General features: G+C 39.8%; 1 protein-coding gene across 1 annotated transcript in view; it reads left to right on the forward strand.

The window, feature by feature from the left end:
• The window catches only part of LOC133568355 (potassium/sodium hyperpolarization-activated cyclic nucleotide-gated channel 2-like), a 121,084-nt gene that overhangs the window by 92,728 nt on the left and 5,746 nt on the right, over positions 1–22,610 (forward strand). The window contains exons 5-7 of the mRNA XM_061920238.1: positions 18,830–18,976; positions 19,050–19,290; positions 19,355–19,519. Of these exons, the coding sequence (XP_061776222.1) occupies positions 18,830–18,976; positions 19,050–19,290; positions 19,355–19,519 (553 nt within the window). The remainder of the gene's footprint in view (positions 1–18,829; positions 18,977–19,049; positions 19,291–19,354; positions 19,520–22,610) is intronic.

The raw sequence follows: 22,610 nt of genomic DNA on the forward strand, positions 1-22,610 counted from the left end.
GTCATGTCGTGACATAATACGTCTGATTAACACACTCCACATAAGTCAATAACATCAACAAAACTCACCTTTTGCATTCATGCACAACCTTATAAGTTTGGTGGACAAAATGAGACAGAAAAAGAAGTGGCATAAATCATATCCAGGGTGTTTACCTCGCTCGTCTGCGGGAAAGAACTGCCGTCGTCCCTGAATAGCTCGCACTCGGGCAGATTCAGTTGTGGTGTATTTTCCAATATTGCAGATTTTGTTGACTTTATCGTTGGAAATGCATATGCTTTGAGTGTCGCAGGATATCCACACATTCTTGTGTGGATATCGGAAAAATAACAGAGCTGATTTGACTTGTTGCGTGTAATAAGATTGAGAAAATGGTGGACTGCTTCATGTTGTGACGTCACGGGTGAAAGGTCATCGCTTGACAGGCTATCAATTGAAAGGCGTTTAAATCGCCAAAATTCACCCTTTTAGAGTTTGGAAATCGGTTAAAAAAACATATAGTCTTTTTTCTGCAACATCAAGGTATATATTGACGCTTACATAGGTCTGGTGATAATGTTCCCCTTTCACTACACACCGTAGGAGGATACAATAACTCTCCGCTAACAGCAAGCTAGTAATCCTGAATGTAAACAAATGCCAAGAGAGGGATCTACTCCTGATATCCACTGTAATGATACCAAGTACAAGAGCGTATCTAGTTGATACTACTGTGATTACATCAATATCCTCATCAATGTCAACATCAATACATCAAAACATATTTTTCTTTAAAAAAAAAAAAACATTTATAAACTCAGGAAATACGTCCCTGGACACATGAGAACTGAAATTATGACCAATGTATGCTCCTGTAACTACTTAGTATTGGATTGATGTCCAAATTTGTGGTATCATCCAAAACTAATGTAAAGCATCAAACAACAGAAGTATGAGTGATTATTACATTTTGATAGAAGTGTAGATAGATAGAACAATAAGCAGATATTAAAAGTAAATTAACGAGTAGATTAATAATCCATTTTAACCGCTTGTCCCTCATAATTTTGACAAAATAATAGAATGATAAATGACACAATATGTTACTGCATACGTCAGCAGACTAATTAGTAGCCTCTGTTTGTTTACTTACTACTAAAAGACAAGTTGTCTAGTATGTTCACTATTTTATTTAAGGACAAAATTGTTCTTTGATTGCAATAAGAAACATATGTTTATGTACCCTAAGATTTTTTGTTAAAATAAAGACAATAATGCTATTTTTCTGTGGTCCCCTTTATTTAGAAAAGTTTCAAAATACATTTTGGTCCCGATACCAGTACCAAAATATTGGTATCGAAAGAACCCTTATTTTTACAGTGTTACAACACTGACGCGAGTGTATGCCACACTTAGTGATTAATAGAGGCATGGTTTCTACTGTATACAATGGATCACTGTATATTCACGATTAAGCATTCTCAACTTAGTAAATTTGCGCAGTGTTTTTTTTTTAAATTTGTTACGAAATTGTACGTATTAATTTAAATGTGTGATAATACCGCATCAAATTTGCGGCATAAGTAAGGACATGATGTCAATGCAGGATGGCGGCGCCAAAGTGGAGCCATGTGTCAAAAATAGACATTTTCATGGCCGTCTCAATTACTCCTGGCAGGGATATACAGTACATATAACAGTTACTGTACATGTCATTAGGATAGGATAGGTCTTTATTGTCATTGCACAAGTACAACAAAACTTTGTTTTCAGCACAATCCTGTTCAAGATTAGACAAACAAACAGTGTACAGGGTTACAGAACAAGAACGCTGATGGGTCGCCTTAAGGCGCCCCGTAAAAGATGGGAAAAAAGTAAACGCTGGGTAAGGGTGAGTAAAAAAGTACAATCTAGACTGGGCTCCTAAGGGGGGCCAATCTGGAGTGGAAAAAAACCTCCATAGCAAAGCACATAAACATATTACAACATACATCTGGAGATATCTAGCAACAGAGGGAAGGTAGTTCAAGGTCATGGTGGTAGGCCGCAGCTCTCGGGCGCTGACCATCCATTCATCACTCCTACGGGATTTGCGTCGAGGGCGTTGGGTTGGGGGGGGGGGGGGGGGGGGGGGGGTTTGGGGTGTATGTGTGGCGTATATTTTTGTGGATGTGTGTGTGTGTGTGTGTGTGTGTGTGTGTGTGTGTGTGTGTGTGTGTGTATAAGCCCGTAGTGTGTCTCTGTTCCGCGGCCTTGATGTATTGCAGTCGCTAGTCCAAAGTCAACAACAACAGGTGTGTGTCCATGAGAGACAAGAAGGGAGTTTGTTGTGTCTTTGCTGCAGTGACCTTCGGGAGAGTCTCGAAGCCAGGGAAACAATCCAAGTTAGAATGATTTTTTATGCGGGTGAAAATAAAATTTGCTTTTCACTCTAAATTGTCTGTGACTGGGCCTCAAAACTGCGGGGTAGACAGTCCGATGTAATCCACGGTTCTTCCCGCATCCTCCAATCATTTGTGGCTGCTTTGGGGTACTTTGAAGACTGCCAGCAACTTACAATTTGTCGACAAACCAGAGCAACGCTTACTCCAATCAGCAGATGTCCAGTTGTCATAATTCCGAATAGGTTCATATCTTCACGTCGTCGACAGAAAAGGGTCACCAGTCACGCGGCCCTCCTTCTTCTCCCAAGAGTCCGTCGTGTGTCCAGCAACAACCGCTTCGTCACGACAGCAGGTTCCCCCAAACCCAATATCTTGTCAATTTTGTTGAGGCCAGTTAAATAGTTCCAATGTTTAGATTTGGAGAGCAGTGCAAAAAGAGGCAACAAGAAAGTTAAGACAAGACAAAACAAAGAAGCAAGCAGGAGAGATAAGGGAGAGGAAAGGGGAGCGTCCACCCTCGATGAGTGCCAGAGAGAAATTGATGTTCACTTCATGAGAACATCAATAGCATCTTCTCCTAAGTTGATGTTATTGCAGGACATAGCACTGGCGCTACTGCTAGCATTATTGTTTACAACTGTGCTACACAATAAAATGACCTCACAGTGTGTACTTCAAGGTTCGTTAGTGTTTCGCATTCATTTCAATCAATCAATCAATGTTTACTTATATAGCCCTAAATCACTAGTGTCTCAAAGGGCTGCACAAACCACTACGACATCCTCGGTAGGCCCACACCCAGTGGGACATCGGTGACAATAATGACCCAGTGGGACGTCGGTGACAATGATGACTATGAGAACCTTAGAGAGGAGGAAAGCAATGGATGTCGAGCGGGTCTAACATGATACTGTGAAAGTTCAATCCATAATGGATCCAACACAGTCGCGAGAGTCCAGTCCAAAGCAGATCCAACACAGCAGCGAGAGTCCCGTTCACAGTGGAGCCAGCAGGAAACCATCCCAAGCGGAGGCGGATCAGCAGCGCAGAGATGTCCCCAGCCGATACACAGGCAAGCAGTACATGGCCACCGGATCGGACCGGACCCCCTCCACAAGGGAGAGTGGGACATAGAAGAAAAAGAAAAGAAACGGCAGATCAACTGGTCTAAAAAGGGAGTCTATTTAAAGGCTAGAGTATACAAATGAGTTTTAAGGTGAGACTTAAATGCTTCTACTGAGGTGGCATCTCGAACTGTTACCGGGAGGGCATTCCAGAGTACTGGAGCCCGAACGGAAAACGCTCTATAGCCCGCAGACTTTTTTGGGCTTTGGGAATCACTAACAAGCCAGAGTCCTTTGAACGCAGATTTCTTGCCGGGACATATGGTACAATACAATCGGCAAGATAGGATGGAGCTAGACCGTGTAGTATTTTATACGTAAGTAGTAAAACCTTAAAGTCACATCTTAAGTGCACAGGAAGCCAGTGCAGGTGAGCCAGTACAGGCGTAATGTGATCAAACTTTCTTGTTCTTGTCAAAAGTCTAGCAGCCGCATTTTGTACCAACTGTAATCTTTTAATGCTAGACATGGGGAGACCCGAAAATAATACGTTACAGTAGTCGAGGCGAGACGTAACAAACGCATGGATAATGATCTCAGCGTCTTTAGTGGACAGAATGGAGCGAATTTTAGCGATATTACGGAGATGAAAGAAGGCTGTTTTAGTAACGCTTCTAATGTGTGCCTCAAAGGAGAGAGTTGGGTCGAAGATAACACCCAAATTCTTTACCGTGTCGCCTTGTTTAATTGTTTGGTTGTCAAATGTTAGAGTTGTATTATTAAATAGAGTTCGGTGTCTAGCAGGACTGATAATCAGCATTTCCGTTTTTTTGGCGTTGAGTTGCAAAAAGTTAGCGGACATCCATTGTTTAATTTCATTAAGACACGCCTCCAGCTGACTACAATCCGGCGTGTTGGTCAGCTTTAGGGGCATGTAGAGTTGGGTGTCATCAGCATAACAGTGAAAGCTAATACCGTATTTGCGTATGATGTCACCTAGCGGCAGCATGTAGATGCTGAAGAGTGCAGGGCCAAGGACCGAACCCTGGGGAACTCCACACGTTACCTTAACGTAGTCCGAGGTCACATTGTTATGGGAGACACACTGCATCCTATCAGTAAGATAAGAGTTAAACCAAGACAGGGTTAAGTCTGACATACCAATTCGTGTTTTGATACGTTCTAATAAAATACTATGATCGACGGTATCGAAAGCAGCGCTAAGATCGAGGAGCAGCAACATAGATGATGCATCAGAATCCATCGTTAGCAATAGATCATTAGTCATTTTTGCGAGGGCTGTCTCCGTGGAGTGATTTGCCCTGAAACCGGATTGAAAGGTTTCACATAGATTGTTAGACGCTAAGTGTTCATTTAACTGCTCCGCAACAATTTTTTCAAGGATTTTTGAAATAAAGGGAAGGTGAGACACCGGTCGGTAGTTTACCATGAGGTCAGGATCGAGGTTAGGTCTTTTAAGAAGAGGATGAATAACCGCTTTTTTGAATGCTAGGGGAACAGTGCCCGAGGAGAGTGATAAGTTTATAATATTTAGCACTGATGGACCTAATAATACAAAGAGCTCCTTGATCAGTTTCCCAGGAAGAGGGTCAAGTAAACATGTTGTCTGTTTTATTCCATTTACATGTTGTAACAATTCCTCTAATGTTATTTCCTCAAAACGAGAGAAACTATTTTGGAGGGCAGTATCCGCCGTATATACCATCGTATCAGTGTTAATAGAACTCCGTTGTAGCTGGGACGCATTGTCTTTAATCTCCTTTCTAATGACTTCAATTTTCTTACTAAAGAATTGCATAAAGTCATCAGCTGAGTGGGTTGAGCTACTGGAAGGGGTCCCTTGTTGGGTTAGCGATGCTACCGTACTAAACAAAAATTTAGGATGGTTTTTATTACGGTGGATGAGATTTGAGTAATATTTAGCTTTAGCTAAGGTAAGCATGCGTTTATAAGTTATTAAACCATCACTCCATGCTTGATGGTGCACCTCAAGTTTAGTCGTGCGCCATTTGCGTTCCAGGTTTCTACATAATAATTTCTGAGCTCTAATTTCTTCTGTAAACCACGGGGTGCGCTTTTTTAGAGCCTTTTTTAACTTTAGCGGTGCTATGTTATCAATGGTTTCGCGCAGGGCGTCGTTAAAGTTGTTAGTGAGGTTATCAATAGAGCCCACATACTTTGGGAATGGTGCCATTACCGAGGGCAGTAGGTCAGCAAGAGTTGTCGTTGTGGCCGTATTAATGTTGCGGCTGCTATAGCAGTTATTATTATTATTAGTTTGACGAACATGCGCCTGAACCTCGAATTTTATAAGGTAATGATCGGACAATACTTTAGTATACGGGAGTATCGTAACTTTGGAAACGGTGATACCCCTGACAAGCACTAGGTCTATCGTATTACCGTTGGGATGCGTGGGTTCATTTATTATTTGTGTGAGACCACAGCTATCAATTACAGTCTGGAGCGCTACGCACGGTGGGTCCGATGGGGTATTCATATGGATATTAAAGTCCCCCATTATGATTATATTATCGGCGTGTGTCACTAGATCCGCAACGAACTCTGAGAATTCATTGATAAAGTCCGAATAGGGCCCTGGGGGGCGGTAGATAACAGCCAGGTGTAGAGGCAGCGGTGTGACAGACCTCATAGTAAGCACCTCAAACGATTTATATTTATTATTTATGTTAGGACTAAGGTTAAAGTTTTCGTTGTATATTAGTGCGACCCCCCCACCCCTTTTAAGCGGACGGGCAATATGCGCATGTGTAAAGTTAGGAGGACATGCCTCATTTAGCGCAAAAAAGTCGTTTGGTTTAAGCCAGGTTTCGCTGAGACCGATGACGTTAAGATTGTTGTCTCTGATAATATCATTAACTAATAACGTTTTGGGAGACAATGATCTTATGTTTAAAAAACCTATATTATAGGTAGTGGGCTGTTTTAGGGAGTTTTTGATCAAATTATCCGTAGTAGCAATATTAATAATGTTGTGTTTATTATGCCCAGTGCATTTAGTATAGTTACGACTATATCTAGGAATTGATACGACAGGAATTTTCCGATTGTTTGATTGTTGCTTTGATAAACTGCACGCATCATGGTTAGCCACCTCAGTAACGGGGATTTTCCGATTGTTTGTTTGTTGCTTTGATAAACTGCACGCATCATGGTTAGCCACCTCAGTAACGGGGATTTTCCGATTGTTTGTTTGTTGCTTTGATAAACTGCACGCATCATAGTTAGCCACCTCGGTAAAACACATGTCCAACTCTGAAACACTCAAAGCAGAAAAAACGTGTTCTAATTTAACTGACTCCTTACCCAGACCAGTAGTCTCGCATTTTCCATTTAAATCCGTCTTCAGGATGGAGGGAAGTGGTGTTCTGTGGGGATTAGCCTTCTGCTTTGTTTTTAGCCCCGCTCGACATCCGCGTTTCCGATCACACCGCTGGCGTCTGCTCCGTAGACGGCCCCCGCTGCTACTATACTCCCCTGCTTCACAGGCCACTGGATGTAGCCGCCGACGTATTCCCATGCTAGTTAGCACGTTTAGCACGCACGCGTCTATCAGTCCAAAACGGCCCGATATGTCCACATCCAGAAGTGTCTGGCGGTCATACGTGATCACGGAGAGACCACGATGTGAGCCAGCCATAAAGTTTGTGTTGCATTTGTTGTTCCTTCCTGCTTCCTGACACTGAGAGACGAGTCACGATAACAGCTGTGCACGTTTCTGCACGGCCCATGTGAAGTGGAAGCAATCGCCCCTTAAATAAAAGTGAAGCATGGCCTCCATACTGAAGCACATACAGTAGTGTTTGTGGAAGGAAACATTGCATTAAAGGCGATGCTTCACACAATGCTGATTATGACTGCGAGACGAGTTTCATACTCACGCACACACACACACACACACACACACACACACACACGCACACACGCACACACACACACACACACACACACACACACACACACACACACACACACACACACACACACACACACACACACACACACACACACACACACACACACACACACAACTCACACACAAACACACTGATGAGGCATTCTGCAAGCCAGAAATAAACGATAGTCATTTGTGCCACGTATCTGTGTCATGCAGTGACTGACATTATACAGTGTGTGTGCTGTTTAGTCGGAAATGTAAGTGTAGGAACTTGAGGTGTCTAGAATCGCGGTGGGTACACACTTACAGTGGGGCAAAAAAGTATTTAGTCAGCCACCGATTGTGCAAGTTCTCCCATTTAAAATGATGACGGAGGTCTGTAATTTTCATCATAGGTACATTTCATCCGTGAGAGACAGAAAGTGAAAAAAAATCCAGTAATTCACATTGTAGGAATTTTAAAGAATTTATTTGTAAATTATGTTGGACAATAAATATTTGGTCAACCATTCAAAGCTCTCACTGATGGAAGGAGGTTTTGGCTAAAAATCTCACGATACATGGCCCCATTCATTTTTCCTTAACACGGATCAGTCGTCCTGTCTCCTTAGCAGAAAAACAGCCCCAAAGTATGATGTTTCCACCCCCATGCTTCATAGTAGGTGTGGTGTTCTTGGGATGCAACTCAGTATTTTTCTTCCTCCAAACACGACGATTTGAGTTTATACCAAAATGTATACATGGATGATACAGCAGAGGATTGGGAGAATGTCATGTGGTCGGATGAAACCAAAATATAACTTTTTGGTATAAACTCAACTCGTCGTGTTTGGTGGAAGAAGAATACTGAGTTGCAACCCAAGAACACCATACCTACTGTGATGCATGGGGGTGGAAACATCATGCTTTGAGGCTGTTTTTCTGCTAAGGGGACAGGACGATTGATCCGTTAAGGAAAGAATAAATGGGGCCATGTATCGTGAGATTTTGATCCAAAACTTCCTTCCATCAGGGAGAGCTTTGAATAGTTGCCCAAATACTTATTTTCCACCATAATTAAAAAAAAAATCTTTAAAATTCATACAATGTGAATTCCTGGATTTTTTTTTTTCACATTCTGTCTCTCACCGTTGAAGTGTACCTATGATGAAAATTACAGACGTCTGTCATCATTTTAAGTGGGAGAACTTGCACAATCGGTGGCTGACTAAATACTTTTTTGCCCCACTGTACACTTGGGCTCAACTGCCACTTTTGGGTTTTAAAAGTAACAAGTTAAATTATAGTTGCCTGGGCTATTATTATTTTTTAATTACCGTATGTATCACTTAAAATCCTTTCATTTTCTCAAAAATCGACAGTGCGCCTTATAACGCGGTGTGCCTAATTTACAGAATAATTCTGGTTGTGCTTACTGACCTTGAAGAAATTTTATTTAGTACATGGTGTGTGACCAGTAGATGGCAGTCACACATATGTAAGAGATACGTGTAAACTGCACTATGACGGCAGTAAACAACATCAAAACTTTAAATGTTCCATTGAGAATATAGAACATTACACACGGCGCTCAAAAATCTGTCGAAATGTTTTTTAGTATGACTTCGGTAAGCTATGAAGTCGCACCGTTTTATGGATTGTCGCCGCTTTAAACATACAAGTATTATTATGATGTATGCATAAAGGCCGCAAAATGGAACATTAGCAAACATATTACCTAGCATTTTGTTTGGCAATATTATGCAAAACCAACTTTTCTTACCTTCTGGTACCTGCTGATGTGTATTTGGGATCGGCATAAGTACTGAAATTGCGCGCGCGTCCGCCATTGTAGTCTGTGGCGACACCGTAGTTAAGCCTTTTCTTTTTCTCTATGTTATTGTTATAGGACATTCATCTTCAGCTGTTGCCATTTCTAATATAGTGTAAAGTTCTTACTTATATCTGTCTGTAGAGTAGCTATCAAAGTGCTAAAAACCATAGTGTGTTTGCATAATTCATCCAAGGAACTTTAGTTATTGGAGAGTTCCGGTCAGACGTTTTTTCACGGCGTTGTTGTTGCACTAGTGAGCCACGGATGAGGAGATGCTGCTCCGTTATTGATTGAAGTAAATCCTGAAAGTCATTAAAACAGCACCATTTTGTAACACTTCTTCCACTCCTGTCCTTGCACGCTACAACAAAGATGATAGAGAGAAGACGCTGGCGAAGGTGAGCCCCGTAAATAAGACCGCCCACAAACTGGCGCACCCTGAAGCGACTGCCAGAAAGCGACTTGAAGATAATCTGTAAAACATAAACTATGCACCATTTTCAACAAATAACCACCATTACATGTTATGTGGACCACAATATGACCCCTTTAATGCGCCTTATAATCTGGTGCGCCTTTTGTATGAAAATAGACCGGCTCATCGGCAGTGCATCTTTTAATCCGGTGTGCCCTATGGTCCGAAAAATACGGTTTTCTGATCCGTACATATTCAGAATTTGGTTGGTCTATTATTAAAAAAAGAAAAACAATCTGGAATTGTCTTTTTTTTTAAGGTATCGTGCCGTGATTTCACCAGTCTGACCTACTTGGGAATAGATTTGCCTCCACATGGCCCCAGAGCTGAAATGAATTTGACACTCCTGGTCTGAACGGTATTAATCAAACAATACTGTGGGTGTAGTTCTAAGTGGTGGTGCTGGCATGTGTCTGATAAAGAGGTTTAGGGAAAATTACTTGCTTAGTCTGAAAGTTCCACAGAATGTGTGCAGGGTTGTCAAATAGTCGTTTTGAAAATTGGGTTTTAAAACAGCGTTAAGCCTGTCCAAGTTCTTACCCAGCGCTCCATTTGAGCAAGACTGGACGCTACAGTCCGCCTTTCCTGTTTAGTGTCTCATTTATCAACCGTCGGCAGTCAGGCTATAAATATTCAGTTTGTGGTTTGTCAGTGGTCACTTTGCATATCTGGACCATAGAAAGTGATTGTTTGTGTTGTTGCTGTGACAGGGCCTTCAATTTATTGATCTGCCATTGATGGTCGTCCTAAGGTTCGTTGATCAAGCGTGGGTTCATTTTAGTTGACAGTTGAAGGATGGGAGCATGCTTTGCGGCGCTGTCGACACAAGTTGATTTATTTTGCATAATCTTTCTGTGTTTGGCAACGACCTCCTAAATGTACTGTATCCACTGACTTGCAAATGCTTATGTTGTCTCATAGACTCACATTAGCTACAGAACATTGATTTTTTTGTCAGATATACAGTTCAATGATCCATACACAACAGTCAATGGTAAAAGACTTTAAGAATCTATGTTCAAATAAAAACCCCGTTTCCATATGAGTTGGGAAATTATGTTAGATGTAAATATAAATGGAATACAATGATTTGCAAATCATTTTCAACCCATATTCAGTTAAATATGCTACAAATACAACATATTTGATGTTCAAACTGATAGACCCTTTTTTTTTGCAAAAAATCGTTAACTTAAGAATTTGATGCCAACAACACGTGACAAAAAAGTTGCGAAAGGTGGAAATAAATTCTGATAAAGTTGAGGAATGCTCATCAAACACTTATTTGGAACATCCCACAGGTGTGCAGGCTAATTGGGAACAGGTGAGTGCCATGATTGGGTATAAAAGTAGCTTCCATGAAATGCTAAGTAATTCACAAACAAGGATGGGGCGAGGGTCACCAGTTTGTCAGCAAATTGTCGAACAGTTTTAAAACATTTCTCAACGAGCTATTGCAAGGAATTCAGGGGTTTTACCATCTACGGTCCGTAAAATCATCAAAAGGTTCAGAAAACCTGGAGAAATCACTGCACGTAAGCAATGATATTACGGACCTTTGATTCCTCAGGCGGTACTGCATCAAAACCGACATCAGTGTGTAAAGGATATCACCACATGGGCTCCGGAACACTTCATAAAACCACTGTCAGTAACTACAGTTGTTTGCTACATCTGTAAGTGAAAGTTAAAACTCTGCTATGCAAAGCAAAACCCATTTATCAACAAGGAATGCCGCTGGCTTCGCTGGGCCCGAGATCATCTAAGATGGACTGATGCAAAGTGGAAAGGTGTTCTGTAGTCTGACGAGTCCACATTTCAAATTATATTTGGAAACTGTGGACGGGGTGTCCTCCGGAACAACGAGGAAAATAACCATCCGGATTGTTATAGGCGCAAAGTTCAAAAGCCAGCATCTGTGATGGTATGGGGGTGTATTAGTGCCCAAGACATGGGTAACTCAGTGAAGGCACCATTAATGCTGAATGGTCCATACAGGTTTTGAAGCAACATATGTTGTCATCCATGCAACGTTATCATGGGCGCCCCTGCTTATTTCAGCAAGACAATGCCAAGCCCCGTGTTAGAACAGCGTGGTTTCGTAGTAAAAGAGTGTGGGTACTTTCCTGGCCCGCCTGCAGTCCAGACCTGTCCCCCATTGAAAATGTGTGGGGCATTATGAAGCGTAAAATACGACAGCGGAGACCCCGGACTGTTGAACGACTGAAGCTCTGCATAAAACAAGAATGAGAAAGAATTCCACTTTCAAAGCTTCAAAAATTAGTTTCCGCAGTTCCCAAACGTTTATTGCGTGTGGTTAAAAGAAAAGGTGATGTAACACAGTGGTGAACATGCCCTTTCCCAACTACTTTGGCACATGTGCTGCCATGAAATCCTAAGTTAATTATTATTTGCAAAAAAAAGTAATGTTTATATGTTTGAAAATCAAATATCTTTTCTTTGTAGTGCATTCAACTGAATATGGGTTGAAAAGGATTTGCAAATCATTGTATTCTGTTTATATTTAAATCTAACACAATTTCCCAACTCATATGGAAACGGGGTTTGTACAAAATCGAAAACCAGTGAAGTTGGCAGGTTGTGTAAATGGTAAATACAAACAGAATACAATAATTTGCAATTTATATTCAATTGAATAGACTGCAAAGACAAGATATTTAATGTTCGAACTGAGAAACTCAATTTTTTTTTAACAAATAATCCTTAATTTAAAATTTAATAGCAGCAACATATTGCAAAAAATTGTCACAGGAGCATTTTCACCACTGTGTTACATGGCCTTTCCTTTTAACAACACTCAAATGTTTGGGAACTGAGGAGACCAATTTTTTAAAGCTTTTCAGGTGGAATTATTTCCCATTCTTGCTTGATGTACAGCTGAAATTGTTCAACAGTCCTGGGTCTGATGTGTAAGTTACCCATGCCTTGGGCATTAATACACCCCCATACCATCACAGATGCTGGCTTTTAAACTTTGCACCTAAAACAGTCCGGGTGGTTCTTTTCCTCTTTGGTCCGGTGGACATGACGTCCACAGTTTCCAAAAACAATTTGAAATGTGATCTCGTCAGACCACAGAACACTTTTTCATTTGCATCAGGCCATCTTAGATGAGCTCTGGCCCAGTTTGTGTGTTGTTGATAAATGGCTTTGGCTTTGCATAGTAGAGTTTGAACTTGCACCTACAGATGTAGCGACAAACTGTAGTTACTGACAGTGGTTTTCTGAAGTGTTCCTGAGCCCATGTGGAGATATCCTTTCCAAATTTTTGTCGCTTTTTGGTGCAGTACTGCCTGAGTGATGGAAGGTCATAATGTCATCGCTTACGTGCAGTGATTTCACCAGATTCTCTGAACCTTTTGATGATATTACGGACCATAGATTGTGAAATCCCTAAATTCCTTGCAATAGCTTATTGAGAAATGTTGTTCTTAAACTGTTCGACCATTTGCCGACGCATTTGTTCACAAAGTGGTGACCCTTTCCCCATCCTTGTTTGTGAATGACTGAGCATTTCATGGAAGCTGCTTTTATACCCAATCATGGCACCCACCTGTTATCCGTTTAGCCTGTTCACCTATAGGATGTTCCAAATAAGTGTTTGATAAGCATTCCTCAACTTCCTCAGTCTTTTTTGCCACTTGTGCCAGCTTCTTTGAAACATGTTGCTGGCATCAATTTCCTAATGAGCTAATATTTGCAAAAAATAACATTTTCCAGTTTGCATGTTAATTATTTTGTCTTTGCAGTCTATTCAATTGAATATAGGTTGTAAAAGATTTGCAAATAATTGTATTCTGTTTTTATGTACCATTTATACAACGTGCCAACTTCACTGGTTTTGGGGTTTGTATATAAAATGTACTCCCTTTTTACACACCGCCCCTGTCTAGAACTATTCCTACCTTATCTCAATACATGGACAGTAATATTCCAGAAGTTATTTAGGGCTTTTCAAATGGTGGAAATTATTTAATGTTTTCAAATGTGTTCAATCAGATCTGTGGTTTTCATTAACACGTCTTATTCTTCAGATAAGGGATACCCATTTAAAAAAACAAACACCAAATGTGGTCAGAACATGAATAATTTTGACCTTAACTTTATAAATAATTGAATGAGTTTTGAGCTGTGAATGGTTATCAAAACCTGGGTACTGAATGAATGAGTAGCTAGTAGGTTTGTACCGCTACTAGCAAAGTACTAATGGATGAGTAGCTAGTTAAATTTTTTTCGATCATTCTATTATTTTACAACAGATAAAGCACCAGGAAAACGTTTGGACTAAGTTACTATTTTTACTACCATTACTCACACTTTTTTATTAGTCTTTATTTGGAAAGTGATAAATGCCAAATGACATTATCACTTTATGTGAGATAATCTCATTTTGTGCAATAACGTACTCTTCAAACATAACATATTTTCCGGACCATAGGGTGCACTGGATTTTAAGGCGCACTGCCGATGAGCGGGTCTATTCAGGTTAATTTTCATACAAAAGGCGCAAAGGATTATAAGGTGAATTAAAGGAATCATATTATTAACCTACTCAGTGGCCTAGTGGTTAGAGTGTCCGCCCTGGTAACGGTAGGTTGTGAGTTCAAATCCCAGCCGAGTAATACCACAGACTATAAAAATGGGACTTATTCCTTTCCTGCTTGGCACTCAGCATCAAGGGTTGAAATTGGGGGTTAAATCACAGAAAATGATTCCCAGGCACGGCACCGCTGCTGCCCACTGCTCCCCCCACCTCCCAGGGGGTGATCAAGGGTGATGAGTCAAATGTAGAGAATAATTTCGCCACACCAAGAGTGTGTGACAATCATTGGTACTTTAACTTTAATTATTATTATTTTTTTCTAAATGTAAAATACTTCCTTGTGGTTTACATAACATGTAATGGTGGTTCCTTGGTCAAAATGTTGCATAGATGATGTTTTACAGTTCATTTTCAAGCCGCTTTCTGACAATCGCTTTAGGATGCGCCGTTTTGTGGGCGGTCTTATTTACGTGGCTCTCCTTCGACAGCGTCTTCTCCCCGTCATCTTTGTTGTAGTGGTGTAGCGTGCAAGGACGGGAGTGGAAGAAATGTCAAAAGATGGAGCTAACTGTTAATGTGTGCCGTGAAAAAACGTCCGACCAGAACTTTCTAATAACTAAAGTTCCTTGGGTGATTAATGTAAACTCACTACACCGGTATGTTTTGGCACTTTCATTGCGAGTTTACTGACAGATATAAGTAAGAATTTTACACTACTTTATATTAGAAATGGCAACAGTGGAGGATGAATGTCTCATAACAAGAAGATAGAGAAAAAGAAGAAGCTTATTGACCACGGTGTTGCCACGGACTACAAAGGCGGATACGCGCAAATTTTCAGGACTTATGCAGAGCCCAATCACAGACCAGCAAAAGTTGCTCTTCCATTGTATTGCGAAACAAAACGGCAGATAAATTGTCTTACCTTATACACACACCATAATAATACTCGTATGTTGAAGCACAACATCAAGCGGTGTGGCCTCATAGCTTACCAAAGTTGTACAAAAACATTTAGACAGATTTTTGTGCTCTGTGGGTAATGTTTGATATTTTCAAAGGAACATATAACATTTTGGTGTTGTCTACTTGAGTTATATTGCCATCATAGTGCAGTCTACACACAACTCTTATGTGTGACTGCCATCTACTGGTCACACTTATCATTACACCATGTACCAGATAAAATTGCTTTGATGTCAGTAAGAAAAAACAGAATTATTCCGTACATTTGGCGCACCGGGTTGTAAGGCGCACTGTTGAGCTTTTGGGGAACAAATGATTTTAAGTGCGCCTTATAGTCCGGAAAATACGGTACAGAAAATTGTTATCAAGTTTAATCAATGGAATTGATTATTTGATGTGAAACTGTCAGCAGTCATGCTTTCCTTCGCGTGTGTGTGCACGTACGCACGCACGCACGCACGCACACACACACACACACACACACACACACACACACACACACACACACACACACACACACACACACACACACACACACACACACACACACACACACACACACACACTGACAGCTGTCCAAGCCTCCCCCTCCTGGCGCACAGTTGCCGCCTCACAAACAGCTGTACCAAAGAAAACTCATAACATAATGGCTACAATATGTGAAATAAAGTTTCATTAATAAATTACTGTTCCAACCAGGAGGAAGATGCTGTTGTAGCGTGCATACACACACTACATCACAGTGTGCATACACACACTACATCACAGCGTGCATACACACACTACATCACTGCGTGCATACACACACTACTTCACCATGACAAGCATTGCCTGTATGAATATGGTTTTAAATGTCATTCACAAGTGTCAGGAAAACGCTTCATCAATATTTTCACAAAATGTCAACGCAAAGTCCGCTTCCTTAGTTATGTGATTCACGTGAGCCGGCCTTCATTCAAAATTTACGTGCTCTTGTCTCCTTTACGCAGTTTGGGAGAATATAAATAATAGATAATAGTAATAATAATTTTCACTTAAACAGGAGAAAAGGTCCACATTCAGGAAAATGTTAGAATAATTGTTTCTAAATTATGACAAAAAACTTTGTATTACATTGTGTTCCTGACAAGAAGACAAAAGGCTGTCTTTAGAAACCTTGCAAGAAGAATGCTCGTAAAACTCCACTGAGACTTCAAAGCGGACAGATGGCAGGAAGTTACTGTATCCTCTGTAGTTGCATTTGTAAGTTCTCACGACAGGTGTTAGGATTCCAACACAGCTGCAAATACCCCCTCCTCCCTTAGTGCAGCTGTGTGTGTGTGAGTGTTCGTAATGCAGGGCACCCCGAATGAATTAAAAGGCAATGAGGGTGGGAGAAAGTTTTCAAAGTGAATTAGGAGCCTGTAACTGACAACTTGCTCCAGGTCACTCTCTTCGTACGAGAAAAGCAATCACTGATTTGTCTTCTATTCTCTGTTTCTGTGTCTTTATAATGTCTCATGGTATTTGACCCTTACACAGGTGAACTTGTGTTTACATTTTCAAAGAACGGTATGTTTTTTAACCCAATGATGACACTTTAGGCTCAGTGAGAACATCTTGTTGGGTCCCTGATCATTTGTTAGGTGTCTTTAGGCTCTCATGATGTCAAACTGAAGACAGCATGATGAGGAGGACTGTTTAAATACCAATTCTAATTGAACCAAGAAATGTATTGGTTGATTGTTTGGATACCCCATAACAGCTGACTAATGCCTTTTCATATATGTGGGTGGGCCTTCATGTTATCACCCTGGAGGGGGAAATACAACATCCAAAACCAGTGAAGTTGGCACGTTGTGTAAATGGTAAATAAAAACAGAATACAGCAAATCCTTTTCAACTTATATTCAATTGAATAAACTGCAAAAACAAGATACTTAATGTTTGTACTGAGAAACATATATATTTTTTTGTAAATAATCCATCCATCCATCCATTGTCTACCGCTTGTAATAATCATTAACTTAGAATTTATTGGTAGCAACAAATTGCAAAAACGTTGGCACAGGGGTATTTTTACAACTGTGTTACATGGTCTTTCCTTATAGCACTCGGTAAACGTTTGGAAACTGAGGAGAGTAGTTTTTGAAGAATGGGAATTCTTTCCCATTCTTGCTTGATGTACAGCTTAAGTTGTTTAACAGTCTGGGGTCTCTGTTGTGGTACTTTAGTCTTCATAATGTGGCACACATTTTCAATTGGAAACAGGTCTGAACTACAGGCAGGCCGGTCTAGTACCTGCACTCTTTTACTATGAAGCCACGCTGTTGTAACACGTGGCTTGGCATTTTCCTGCTGAAAAAATCACGGGCGTCCATGATAACGTTCCTTGGATGGCAAAATATGTTGCTCCAAAACCTGTATGTACCTTTCAGCATTAATGGTGCCTTCACAGATGTGTAAGTTACCCATGCCTTGGGCACTAATACACCCCCATACCATCACAGATGCTGGCTTTTGAACTCTGCGCCGATAACAGTCCAGATGGTTCTTTTTGGTCCGGAGGACACGACTGTCACAGTTTCCAAAAACAATTTGAAATGTGGACTCATCAGACCACAGAACACTTTTCCACTTTGCATCAGTCCATCTTAGATGAACTCGGTCCCAGCAAAACCAGCGGTGTTTTTGGGTATTGTTGCTAAATGGCTTTGGCTTTGCATAGTAAAGTTTTTACTTGCACTTACAGAGGTAGCGGCAAACTGTAGTTACTGACAGTGGTTTTCTGAAGTGTTCCTGAGCCCAGGTGGTGATATCCTTTACACAACGATGTCGCTTTTTGATGCAGTACCGCGTAAGGAATCGAAGGTCACTGGCTTAGCCGCTTGCGTGCAGTGATTTCTCCAGATTTTCTAAACCTTTTGATGATTTTACGGACCATAAATGGTGAAATCCCTAAATTCCTTGCAATAGCTCGTTGAGAAATGTTCTTAAACTTCTGCAATTTGCTTAGGTATTTGTTCACAACGTAGTGACCCTCACCACATCCTTGTTTGTGAATGACTGAACATTTCATGGAAGCTGCTTTTGTACTCAATCATAGCACCCACCTGTTCCCAATTAGCCTGCTCACCTGTGAGATGTTCCAAATAAGTGTTTGATAAGCATTCCTCAACTTTCTCAGTCTTTTTTGCCACCTGTGCCAGCTTTTTTGAAATATGTTGCAGGCATCAAATTCCAAAGGAGCTAGTATTTGCAAAAATAACAAAGAGTCTCAGTTCCAACATTAAGTATCTTGTCTTTGAAGTCTGTTCAATTGAATATAGGTTGAAAAGGATTAGCAAATCATTGTATTCTGTTTTTTTTTTACCATTTACACAACGTGCCAACATCACTGGTTTTGGGTTTTTTATATGCCTTTTCAAAAAATGCACTTGTCATCTTAGCATTTATATATATATATATATATATATATATATATATATATATATATATACTTTATATTTACTGTATATATATATATATATATATATATATACAGTATATATATACTGTGTGTGTGTGTATATATATATATATATATATATATATATATATATATATATATATATGTATATATATATATATTAATGGAAAATATGTTTTCCTGCTTCCTGCTATAGTACAAACAAGTGGAGCAGTACATGTCCTTCCACAAACTGCCAGCCGACTTCCGCCAGAAGATTCACGACTATTACGAGCATCGATACCAGGGCAAGATGTTTGATGAGGAGAGCATTTTGGGTGAACTCAGTGAGCCGCTCAGAGAGGTAAGACACACAAAAGAATGAAACAATCTTTGGGGTATGTGGCTAAATGCATCGCACCTGCATCCACTTTTAGGAAATTGTCAACTTCAACTGCCGCAAACTGGTGGCATCCATGCCACTCTTTGCCAACGCAGAGCCAAACTTTGTCACGGCCATGTTGACAAAGCTGCACTTCGAGGTATTCCAACCACACGATTACATCATAAGGGAGGGCACCATCGGGAAGAAAATGTACTTCATCCAGCACGGAGTCTGCAGCGTCATCACCAAAGGCACCCTGGCCATGAAACTCTCCGACGGCTCCTATTTCGGAGGTAGGATAACTCGCTGGTTTGGTCGCGTTTGTCTTTTTTTGACTTGCGCTCGTTGCTGTTTCAGAGATATGTTTATTGACAAGGGGTCGACGGACGGCCAGCGTTCGAGCAGAGACGTACTGTCGACTCTACTCTCTGTCCGTGGACCACTTCAATGAGGTGCTGGAGGAGTATCCCATGATGAGACGAGCCTTTGAGACCGTGGCCATTGATCGCTTGGACCGCATTGGTAAACAACATCAAAAGAGAAAAATCTAGACAGTCTGATCTGTTACACAAATAATATAACAAATAATGTTATATTCTGCGATGAGGTGGCGACTTGTCCAGGGCTTCCACCGCCTTCCGCCCGATTGTAGCTGAGATAGGGGCCAGCGCCCCCCGTGACCCCAAAAGGGAATAAGCGGTCGAAAATGGATGGATGGATGGATAATGTTATATTATTATAATATGGACAGAAAACAAAAGACAATGTTGACTTATGGCCAACTAATAATGAAACTGTATAAGGCACCTGTGTCCAACTGAGGATCCGGCCCCACCACATAATTTAATGGACCACGGAAGTCTGAAAATAATGTGCATCAATAAAGCACTTCATCTTCTTTACTAAACATATTCGTTTTTTCTGTTTTGACGGAAACAAAATTGCACGTTTTCTAAACTTGGGAATTATCTGACCGTGCAAAAAACAGTATATTACCACAGAGGTGTCCAAAGTGTGGCTCGGAGCTACAGTTTTGTTGGTATGCAGCATATTGTTGGATAGAAAAATAACAGTGAACATTTTGTTTTAATAATTTTAAGAAATATGATCCAATGCGCCATTAAGATTATTGTTTTTCCTAAATAGATTTATAAAAAGATAAAAACAGACATTATATATACAGTATTTAAAGACAAAAACCTAGGGTCAGCTTTGTGTTATACGTGTTATTATGTATCAAAAGTGTGTTCTTATTTGTTGGAATCAAATTTTCAGCTTTTTCTCATCGCATTGTCTTTTTTTTTTAATTGTTCTTTTCACCCGTGTAAAAATTAATAACAGTCTTATTTTTTTTTTTTACCTCTAACACCAATCTGACACTAAATGTCATCTTTAGATGTATGTCTGTTTTCAGTATTTTTTTAACTAAATACAAATATATCAAAATGGGACTTTTATTAAGCGGCCCTTGGTGGAAAAAGTTGCGACTTCCCTGTATTAACATATATTGTAAACATTTTTCGTTTGAATACAACACTTTTCCTTCTGACTTATGATTTCAAAAGTTAGTATGTTATACATCAATTTGTATGCCAAAAATAAATAAATGATCAAAACCATCGGGAATTGTCTCATAACTCGGGCTGTGAAAGTTAACGCGATCATAACCCCTTAACTATTCATTCCTTTAACGGCGATAATTTTTTTAATGTGCCATTAACGTTTTTGACCTTCGGCCCGTTCCGCAATTTGGGGAAATGTGTAACGGCGTTCAGTTACTGTTGAGCCACAGACTCGAAAATAGCTAGCAGAACTTCACCAAGAATGGGGGACCTTATGGAAATCTCAGATCCAAAGCCATGGCAAGTCGTTCCCCGGACAATTAAGACAATTTTAACTTCAATCGCCGTGAGAGTGAGGACATTCTTCACGTCCATGTTTGAATTACAGTTAAGTGCATATCTAACATAAAATGTAGATTGTTACTCAATTTGCTTTACTGAGGTGGAATACATGCTCAAAATCAACGACGGTAGAGAAGAAATCTAAAGTCACTTTTATCTGAGATATTCATCAAAACATGTCAAGTCTTTTCTCATACCAGTTACACGCGTCCGTTTGGCGGTTTCACAATAATAGCGCTACGCTTCACATCCGGTCTAACCAACAAAACACCAAAAAAATTGTCTTACAGTACGATCATGCTATTCTGGTACTTTGCGTTATTCTGTGATATTTCTACCTAAATAAATGTTTTTTGGAAGACTGAAATTAGGTGTATTGTAATGGAAGCGGCGATAAAGAAGGAGGAAGACTCTTTGTACAAACTTGTCTTCTTCTTCGCTACCACAGACTAGGTTTAATACTGCAGGTATGCCTGCCACTGCCTTCTGCAGCCCACATCGGGTAATTACATTTCACTACACAATATTACAACAGCTATGGTATATTCTTTTGTAACCTGTTCTTAATGATATTCCGCAGTTGCAGAATGATTGACAGCCTGAACATTACATTTTATAACAAATAGGTAGAGAAGGCTAAAACATTGTCATGCAGATATATGAATGCCATTAATTTGTACTACTGTGCAGAAGTTTGGGACAATAATTCCATAAGCACACTATATCCACTCATCACACTGCAGAAGAAAGCAATAAGGGTCGTTCATAAGGCAGGATGTAGAGATAACACAAATACATCTTTCTTACATTCTGGAACTACAAACAGTACAAATTACATATAAAGCAAAACATTAACTGCCTCGAAAATGCAAAAGTTTTTTTACTGAGAGGGAAGGGAGTTATAATTTAAGGGGTCATTTCAATCCTTAAATTCAGAATGTACGCACAACCCAACTAAGCTTTTGTGTATCAATATTTTTGTTTAAATGAGGGACAATTTGAATGCTGAATTAAAAGAATGTCCATCCTTAATTTTGTTTTAAAAAAAGGATACAAAGACATGATTTTCTACATGTATAAGAACGAGGGTTTGTAACAATCCCAAAGTCTTTACATATATGTTATTATTCTAATTATTTGGGTAGTTATTTACTTATTACTGGTTGGTGTTACCATCAGTTAGTACTTGTATTTCCTATTTCAAGTGATTAATGACATGTTTCAAAATGTTAAATGTGACATCTCTAATATTTACATGTAGCAACTGCTACAGCAGCCCTGGGCAATTATTTTGACTCGGGGGGGGGGGGCAAATTTAGAGGGAAAAAATAAATAAATAAATAAATATATATATGTATACGTATATATATATATATATATATATATATATATATATATATATATATATATATATATATATATATATATATATATATATATATAAACACACGGATATATACATATGTATATATATATCCCTTCGAGTCGCGGGGGACGCTGGAGCCTATCTCAGCTACAGTCGGCTGAAGGTTGGGTACACCCTGGACAAGTCGCCACCTTATAGCACGAATATATATATATATATATATATATATATATATATATATATATATATATATATATATATATATATATATATATATATATATGTATATATATATAGTCAAGGTTTCTGTGGTTTATCCATTATACAGTGCTCAATACCAAGG

Source organism: Nerophis ophidion, linkage group LG14, assembly GCF_033978795.1.
Source record: "Nerophis ophidion isolate RoL-2023_Sa linkage group LG14, RoL_Noph_v1.0, whole genome shotgun sequence".
NCBI lineage: Eukaryota > Metazoa > Chordata > Actinopteri > Syngnathiformes > Syngnathidae > Nerophis > Nerophis ophidion.